The following is a 9,821-nucleotide window of genomic DNA, read 5'->3' as shown; positions in this document are numbered from 1 at the left end:
ATGAGATGACACATCTCAAGAGATTCTTTCCTGCTAAAGTCATTTTAAATAACTATATTAAAAAAGAAACAAGAAGTTACAAGAAGGGCCTGATTCTGTCTTTCACCAGTGGCCCTTCATATCTTTGGAAATCTGAAGTTAAATGTACTTTAAATCTGTATTAATATTGCCAGAGCAGTTGTCTTCAAGTAAGTGCAATTTGGGACAGGAAAGTACAGGCATGCCTTGCCTTGCCGGTGGGTTTGCCTCTACGGCAGAGAGGAGGGATGTCAGGAATAATACCGTCAGTCCTCCCGACAGGCTGCATGCACACATCTATTCAAAGCACAGGGCTATTTTTGTATTAATCAAGAGCAAGCTGATTAAATCTGTAGCTTTACAAAGAAGGGGAATTAACCAAATGAAAACATTCATTTCAATACAAAACTTTGTGATACTGTAACTTTGGAAACAAAGGCCTTTCTGAGCAATTCCATCTGCTCCACTTGGCTTGTGCTCTTTGAAATAAACAGCTGTTTACATGACGAAGACACGGGTACATTTGTCTCTGTTGGTTTTATCATAGAAAAGCATTAAAATGATTTTAAGCGCAAAGTTAAACATCAGATGCTAAAATCGAGAGTGCGGTTTTGGACATTTGTTTATGACTTTGCTCTTCGAAAGGAAGTTTTTTTAATTCCTGATCCAACACCATTGCGAAAGGACCTTTTATTGAACGGCATCTCCAGGTAAGGCTTTAAAAAAGCCAATTCTTCATTCATGCCCACCTTGGCTAAGCAGTTATTCAGCAGGATGAGGCAGTGATCAGATTTTCCATACAGCTGGCAAGTCAGATAAAAAGGATTGCTGCTCTGAAGATAAAAAAAAAAAAAAAAGAAAAAAAAAGAGAGAGGTAAGAAAAGGTAAAATTATGGATTTGTGTATTTGCCAGGGCTTGTTCAGTATAAAAAGCAAAGCAGAAACACAAAACGATTTATGCTTAGAATGACAAGGATGAGCTGTTATTTGCTAAGGATTTGTCATATTCAAAATCAGATTTTTTTGTAGCTTTCTAGAAAACTCAACTGTTGTATTTACGGTATAAAATACTGATACTGTTACAATTATGTTTACGATATGAAATGAATTGTTTTCCATGATGTGACCAGTTGTGGCATGTAACACAGTTTCCGTAGAGTAGCATGCATGTTTATTGCTGTAAAATGAGATTTTTTCAGTTAACAATGAAACAGCATCCTGTTGTCACTTGTGTGAAGTCATGTAGTTTAAATGGCAGATAAGACAAAATGAAAATACCTGTAAAGCAGAAATTTAGGGGAGGACGCTTTCTAGCACTTATGACTAGCTATGGCAGTAGTTATGACTAAATTGAATAAGGACAAAATAACAATGGGAATTTTAAAATGTCTGGATTAAAATCCTTATAGATTTCTGTACACAGTCCTTTTACCTACAGTATAAAATTAAACTACATTAAAAATTTTTACAAATTTAAATTGCCTTTAACATTGAATTTGTAAGGACACATTTCCTGGCATGTCTATAGTTGTTCTGTGCACCTTTCATCATATCATGATTTACCAGGTTGCTGATTATCTATCTGAAAGAAATACTCTGACGTGATTTCTAAAGCTGTCTGTATTGCATTCTTGCTTGGGAAATGGTTGCAAGCAAAGCCACGGGGTTAACACCTGCCTTCACTGGAACTGATGGTAAAAGTGCCATTAGCTTCACTAAGAAGATTAGTTTTAATTCAGTAGGCTATTACTTTTATTAATACTGTTTAGTACTTCACATTTTTTCTGTTCTGTGCGTATAAAAGGTAGATTAATGATTTTTTCTGCAAGCAAGAGCATGCACCGAGTCTGAGGCAGCTGAGCAGGCACGCAGCTCACTAAGCACACCGCCTTCTTTTGCCACTGACTGGGATTTTCTCCCCAGACTGAAGTTTCTCCTCAACAAGAAGAAATATTTTCTGCAAGAAACATAGGCACAGAGAAATCTCCCTTTGAATTTTTAGTAGCCGTCTCACAACCTATACAGGGACTTAGACTACTGAATAAATGACTATTATTTTTGACATGCAAGATATTCATTGAAATAATTAAATGTATTCTACCTGTTATATCATTGCCATAAAGAGATCCATTAAGAAATGTGGCTAGTCAGATCAAACTGTGTCTAAACTAATTGTGATCAGAAATGAAAGATGATTCAGCATTTACAGAAGTAAAAGATACAGAGGAACCAGGCAATGGATAGATTAAGGCTAACGGGAACTTCACATCAATAAACTAAACAGCTGCACGAGTGGCCACCATTTCTGCTAGCAACAGATCACCTTAATGAAAAGATAATGACGCAAAACACATCAGAGGAAACAAAGAAATCTGAACCATGGCTCCTAGAGCTGATTTTACAGCAATAAAGAAACAGGGAGTCTAAAGAAGACTTTATCCGAAGCAGGGAAATCGAACATCATTAGAAATAAAATATCTCATTCCACATTGGCAAAGTCTTGAATGGTGTATGTATAGTTTGACCAGCAATCTGTCATGGTAACCTGGTCGAGATCAGAAAGTGAAAGGATATTAGTGTTATTTAAGTAACCCTTTCACTTCAGTTTTATAGGCTGTTCTACTTCCTTTCATAGTTCAATCAAATTTGTATTACTGATTCTATGCAATAATTTTCCGTAACTTTATATAAGAATTTCTCCTTTACCTACTCACTAACAGTGACAGATAAAGTTACTGGTTTCTAAACTAGCTAGCAATAAGTGAAAGTAATATGTATATCTTCTTGTACCGATTTGATATAGACAAGGAATTTAGATGAAATGGAGAGGAGATTGATGTTTTTCTCTTTTCCTTACAATATTTCCACTTCAGCAAAAGCTCCACACACTCTACATTAAATATGCAATAGATTCCTCACATGATTATTTTAGAGGCTTGCATATTTTATTAGTAACTAAAGCAAAAATTGAGCTATACTCCAGGAAAATTAGGTAATAATATTTAACCAATAACTTTAGTACAAGAGACTTCTTTCATTTTATAAAAACCTACAACAACAACGAAATAAGCAAACAAAAAAAATTTAAATAAAATAGCTATTTAAAAGAAATGAGGCATCTGATGTTAAAGTAAGTAGGAAGCATGACTTACCATGGAAGGGTCAACTGGGTAACCCGAGCACGCAAATGTCATTGAGATCCAAAGAATGAAAACAAAGTTTAACCTGCATAGACTTAAAAGAAAAACTGAGGTCAGTTAAAATTTAAAACAGAATCAAGCAGAACTACATGCATACACATAAACACACAAGCAGTATATTTTCTCCGTATATGAAGTAATCTGCAGTGTCTTTACCTGATCATTTTTTACTCAGGAGTGTATATGTGTGCACATGCAGCTATACTACCAAATTCCTCACATATCCTTTCAGTTCTTTCTTAGATGACCATTTTATACCAGAGTTCAGGAGTGAAAATGTCATGAAAGCTGATTTTATTATGACTAATTGGTCCTTGTTTGGCCTTTTCTTCTTGTTAAATGGGAAAATGACAAGAACACACATTCGGCTGCCATTATCAAACTACCAATTGATTTCATGTAAAGTGTTCCATTAAAATGTCTCTCAAGTGGGTTTACTGTTAAGCCTGTATCATCATAGCACATATGGTCAAAGGTCTAAAGATTTCAAAAATACATTTCAAGAATTTTTTACCGCTTCCAATATATCATATTAAGACCTTGTAAAGCCTGGCTGCAAGGGAAAAACAGTAACAGTGCGCTTTAAGTAGAAAGCTCCTCAAAGAATCTTCTTCTACTCAGAGAAACTACAATACATAAAACAATACGTAACAATATATATAGCTTTTTCTTTTTCTTCCTCCTTTTTTTTTTTTACATTATTAGTTTTTAATGCACCCGATTTTTAAGTGTTTTTCTTAGAACTTAAGTTTTTTGGACAATAATTTCTTCTCTTGTATCCAGACATATCTTAGCCTATGTTAAATTCATTCCATCAAATCTTCTGTAGGGTTAATAAATTCTGTTAATCTCCATAAAAGTAGCAAATGTTTAATGTCTAAGAGCATGAGGTTGACAACGTCCCTTGGGAGGCAGTCCTGAAGGGCAAAGGAGTCCAGGAAGGCTGGACACTCTTCAAGAAGGAAGTCTTAAAGGCACAGGAGCAGGCTGTCCCCATGTGCCGGAAGACGAGCCGGTGGGGAAGAAGACTGGCCTGGCTGAAGAGAGAGCTTTGGGTGGAACTCAGGACAAAAAAAGGAGAGTTTATGAACTTTGGAAGAAGGGGCAGACCACTCAGGAAGACTACAAAGATGTCGTGAGGTTTTGCAGGGAGAAAATTAGAAGGGCCAAAGCCCAGCTAGAACTTAACCTGGCCTCTGCCATAAAAGGCAATAAAAAATATTTCTGTAAATAAATTAACAACAAAAGGAGGGCTAAGGAAAATCTTCATCCTATAGTGGATGCGGGGGAAAACATAGTGACAAAGGATGAGGAAAAGGCTGAGGTCCTTAACGCCTTCTTTGCCTCAATCTTTAATAGTAAGTCCAGTTGTTCTCTGGGTACCAGCCCCCTGTGACGGTAGATAGCGACGGGGAGCAGAATGAAGCCCCCACAATCCAAGGGGAAATGGTTAGCGACCTGCTACACCACTTAGACACCCACAAGTCAATGGGACCGGATGGGATCCACCCAAGGGTACTGAGGGAGCTGGCAGAAGTGCTCACCAGCCACGTTCCATCACCTACCAGCAGTCGTGACTAACCGGGGAGAACCCAGCAGACCAGAGGTTAGCAAATGTGACACCCATCTTCAAGAAGGGCCAGAAGGAGGATCCGGGGAACTACAGGCCTGTCAGCCTGACATTGGTACCAGGGAAGATTATGGAGCAGATCATCTTGAACGCCATCACATGGCACGCACAGGACAACCAGACGATCAGGCCCAGTCAGCACGGGTTTATGAAAGGCAGGTCCTGCCTGACCAACCTGATCTCCTTCTGTGACAAGGTGACACGCTTAGTGGATGAGGGAAAGGCTGTGGATGTTGTCTACCTGGACTTTAGTAAAGCCTTTGACACCATTTCCACAGCATTCTCCTGGAGAATATGGCTGCTCATGGCTTGGACGGGTGCACTCTTCGCTGGGTAAAAACCTGGCTGGATGGCCGGGCCCAAAGGGTTGTGGTGAACGGAGTTAAATCCAGTTGGTGGCCGGTCACAAGCGGAGTCCCCCAGGGCTCAGTACTGGGGCCGGTCTTGTTTAATATATTTATCAATGATCTGGATGAGGGGATCGAGTGCTCCCTCAGTAAGTTTGCAGACTTCACCAAGTTGGGCGGGAGTGTTGATCTGCTGGAGGGCAGGAGGGCTCTGCAGAGGGATCTGGACAGGCTGGATCCATGGGCCAACCCCTGTCGTTCTGTGATTCTGTGAACCTGTGGAATTGTGCCACATTTTAAGGGGATCCTGTGGTTTATTTATACAGAGTACTGTAAAAGCAGTAAGAGGAGTCCCACAAAGTCTGTAAATGTTAGCCTGCACAGGCAAGGGAATGCTGAAAAACTTTAAATTCAATTTTTTTTCTTAGAATGAAAATGCTAAGGATCTTTTTTTGACGGTCACCCAGCGTTAGACATGCACGCCAGTGACTCAGCAGCCTCAAACGTTGCATTTCCTTCAATGTTTACGCTGAAAAATAAACGTACAAGGGCTCCAGAAGGGAACTCTGTGTGAGTCTTCAGGGAGATCTGAGCTGTTATAAATTATGGCAACTTTAACTGGAATATTCAGTCTCCTGATGCAGATGCATTTAATTCCAGAAGGTAGAAAGCAGTAAGGCCTTCAGATAAGGCCAGAAGAAATACAGTGGCATGTAAGAGCCTTTAACACTTTTTATAGAAAAATTAATAATTTGATCTCAGATTGTGGTTGAATATTTTTCCATCATCACTGTACGTGCCGGTGCTGATCGTGTCAGTGGTTGATATACTCCAACACCTCTTAAATTACTTTTAGAAAGTACGTGTTTGTATTTGCTGGTAAAGTACGTCAGGATTCTACAGGACCAACAGAACTATAGAAATATGAGATGAAATTAGCCTCATTTAAACACCACAGTAAGCAATCCATTTATAAAAACTGTCAAGAGAACATTTGACTATTTGCATATTCAGTATGTGTCCTCTTATTCAGAGAGAAAATCCTTTCGTTTGAATTGAACATCCCGTTCCGAGTCGTACAGGACCTCCAACTCCAACCGATAAGCGGATTAGCCCATGTTTCTGCTGCAATGAAAAGCACGTTGGGTCGGATTCTGCTTGAGCATAGTTTAGCGTCAGCTTTCATTGTATCTGCATTTAGTTTAACTCCATTTTAATACAAAATTAACCTTCACACAACATTATTTGTGGAAGACCAGGGACAAGAAGAACCTTGTGATTAAAGTTCAGGATTTCTAGGTTCAACGTGGAGCTTGTACCTTAGACTCTCTGAGAAACCTTTGGTGCATTATTGACTTAGTTTTTTTAAATCATGAGTTGTTTGAGTCCCTGGTGACCTCCCATTGTGCCTGGTCAGTACCTCCTGCTCTTACCATTGTCACATCCCTTTAAAACAGTGGATTTGGCCACATTTCTAGCTCGTAAGCTTTGCACAAGAGAGGTGCCCACAGCCTTTCTCTGTAGGCACCTTCAGCTTCAGCAGGTGGGAGGACAACCAAGCGAGGCCACCAAGCAGCTGCCAGGGTACACCAAGGAGATGGATGTGTGGGCCCAGACAGGAGGAAGCTTTGTGGAGCCTGGAGCAAAACAGCAGATTACAGAAACTTCGAACAACATAGGAAGACAGCTCTCGTGTGACTTTCTAAGGAAGGACAAAAAGACGATCAAATATGTTAAGGATGTTTCACACAGCAGGTGGGAAAGGGAAAGAGGCTTATATGGCAGCAAATCTCCCAAACACATTGCAAAACCAATTGCATCTGGTCTGAACACTAGGAAGAAAGTAATGCTTATCCTGGGGGTTCGCATGTATTTCATTCATGTTCGTATTATAAATGTTCACAGTAAGATCTCTCTTAGCAAAATTCTTTAGCCTGCTTTCTGTTTCCAATTCTGCCTAAAAGTCGCCTATGGCAGACTGCAGTCCTTAGGACCTGACTCTAAGAGGAGACAGGCAAGTAATGTTTGGGTTCCCCCCCCCCAAAATCCAAGAGCAGATCACACCTTTTCAAAGGCTTTGACCAGCTGAGCAACCACAAACTGCTTTCACATGAGGCAGATGCAGATTGCAGTTAGGCGAGTATGAGTTATTGAGACATCACCAGCCCAGAACTGGGCTCAAGGGGTTTGTCCACCTTGAGACACACAGACATGGTATTATCTGAACAGAGCAAAGATTCAAGCTCTCACATTTGCTTCTCACTTCTCTGAGTTTATTTTTTCTAGCTATTCAGGATGCAATTTAACACATCACAACTGTGATTTGCATGCATAAAGTGTATATGGAAATTTAGATATATTCAAGATATTCCCACTTCAGGTTTGGATGAATCAAGTTTAATAGAACAAGTGGCAATTGACATTTCTGTCTTCTACTCTGTCTGCAGAGCGCCCAGACTGAAGCCTTGCTCCCAGCTAGGGTTCATTGGCAGGTATCATACGACATAAGGAATTGGCTGGATGGTCACACTCAAAGCGTTGTGGTCAATGGCTCGATGTCCAAATGGGGACCAGCGACGAGTGGCATTCCTCAGTGATCGATATTGGGACAGGCGCTGTTTAATGTCTTCGTCAGTGACATGGACAGTGGGATTGAGTGCACCCTCAGCAAGTTTGCCAACAACACCAAGCTGCATGGTGTGGTCAACATGCTGGAGGGAAGGGATGCCATCCAGAGGGACCTTGACAGACTTGAGATGTGGGCCTGTGTGAACCTCATGAAGTTCAACAAGGCCAAGTACAAGGTACTGCACATGGGTCGGGGCAATCCCAAGCACAAATACAGCCTGGGCGGAGAAAGGATTGAGAGCAGCCCTGAGGAGAAGGACTTGGCGTGTTGACTGATGAGAAGCTCACCGTGGGCCAGCAGTGCACGCTTGCAGCCCAGAAAGCCAACTGTATCCTGGGCTGCATCAAAAGAAGTGTGACCGGCAGGTCGAGGGAGGGGATTCTCCCCTCTACTCCGCTCTGGTGAGACCCCACCTGGAGTCCTGAGTTTAGCTCTGGGGCCCCCAATATAAGAAGGACATGGACCTGTTGGAGCGAGTCCAGAGGAGGGCCATGAAGATGATCAGAGGGCTGGAGCACCTCTCCTGTGAAGACAGGCTGAGAGAGTAGGGGTTGTTCAGCCTGGAGAAGAGAAAGCTCCAGGGAGATCTTAGAGCAGCCTTCCAGTACCTGAAGGGGCCTACAAGAAATCTAGAGAGGGACTTTTTACAAGGGCATGTGGTGATAGGACAAGGGGTAATGGCTTTAAGCTGAAAGAGGGTAGATTTAGATTAGATATTAGGGAGAAATTCTTCACCATGAGGGTGGTGAGGCACTGGAACAGGTTGCCCAGAGAAGTTGTGGATGCCCCAACCCTGGCAGTGTTCAAGGCCAGGTTGGACAGGGCTTTGAGCAACCTGGTCTAGTGGAAGGTGTCCCTGCCCATGGCAGGGGGGTTGGAACTAGGTGATTTTTAAGGTCCCTTCCAACTGCAACCATTCTATGATTCTCTGATTCTTTATGAATCATTAAGAACCATAATAAAAATTCCCAGCATCCATAACATTTGCATTTTATGAGAATAAATTAGCAGCAATATCTTCCACTTCCCTGCAAAACCAACAGCATCACCTCTTCCCTCCTGCTTGCTTTGTTAAAGGAATAGTGTATTGCACCTTGCTGCTGCTCTCGTTTGGTTCTCCATGAAAAGCATATGAAATACAACGCAAAGCTTGCTGATAAGCCTATTGAGCCTTGTAGCTTAATAAGGTTAATAGGCCTATAAGTTTAAGAACATGATATTTCCCTCCCCCATTACAGTAGTAAATCTAAAGTGTTTAAATTGGCATGGCGTGCCTTTGCTAAGGGATCAACATAATAAAAATGAAAGCATACACCAGACTATCTGCATGGTCCATTGGTATAACCCCAAACATTGTAAAACCATAGCAGGTTAGTGGTCTGGATGAAGGCAAGGTGCTAAATCTTGTTGTTCCTCTCTAGGATGTTCAGAGTGAAATCTCAGCATGGCTTTTTTTGGAGACAGCTGCCTGGATATTTTGCTCTGAGCTCAAGGTTTTTCTTGCTTTCAAGAACATCAAGAAACCAAAAAGCCAGGATGGTTTGCTTTGAGATCATAACAAGGTGCAAAATGGAAATTAATCATACTCACAGCCTATAAATCTGTTTCTGACTCAGTGATAATAAAAATCCCAGCAAGACACAAAGACAGAAGAAAAGCAGAAGTCAGAAAGCAGGTTTATTTCTTCGGTCGTTATTGCTGTGTTCTCACTACCAGCAAGGGGATGAAACCAAACCCTTCGCTTGCACCACTGAGCTCTCATCTACAGAGGCAAAAAGGAGCTAAAAAGTTGCTGTAGATGCACACTTGACTATTTCTGTGCATTTCCCTGCCATGATTGTTTCTAATCCCCTTAAACTTGGTTATGATCCAGAAAGAGCATGTCCCTGGCTGACAGGGGTAAGGGGTTGTAAGGCCAAATGGTGGAGCTGGGGAAGCACAGCTCTTGCCTCCCCTCCTGCCCTTGGATATTTGATTGTGTGGTGACTGACCATCTC

The 9,821-nt window shown here is 41.4% G+C and overlaps 1 protein-coding gene across 1 annotated transcript; it reads right to left on the bottom strand.

Annotated features, from left to right (window-relative positions):
- Positions 1 to 641: 641 nt before the first annotated feature.
- On the bottom strand, positions 642 to 7,549 carry NPS (neuropeptide S; the record flags this gene model as incomplete). The annotated part of the gene is made up of 3 exons (XM_009814606.2): positions 642 to 851; positions 3,171 to 3,252; positions 7,503 to 7,549. Coding segments are annotated over 3 exons (339 nt in total), but the record flags the coding sequence as incomplete, so codon positions are not given.
- Positions 7,550 to 9,821: the final 2,272 nt, after the last annotated feature.

The sequence above is a fragment of the Gavia stellata genome, chromosome 9 (genome assembly GCF_030936135.1).
Source record: "Gavia stellata isolate bGavSte3 chromosome 9, bGavSte3.hap2, whole genome shotgun sequence".
Taxonomy (NCBI): domain Eukaryota; kingdom Metazoa; phylum Chordata; class Aves; order Gaviiformes; family Gaviidae; genus Gavia; species Gavia stellata.
The sequence above is the reverse complement of the archived record's forward strand: the minus strand, read 5'-3'. Positions and strand labels throughout refer to the sequence as shown.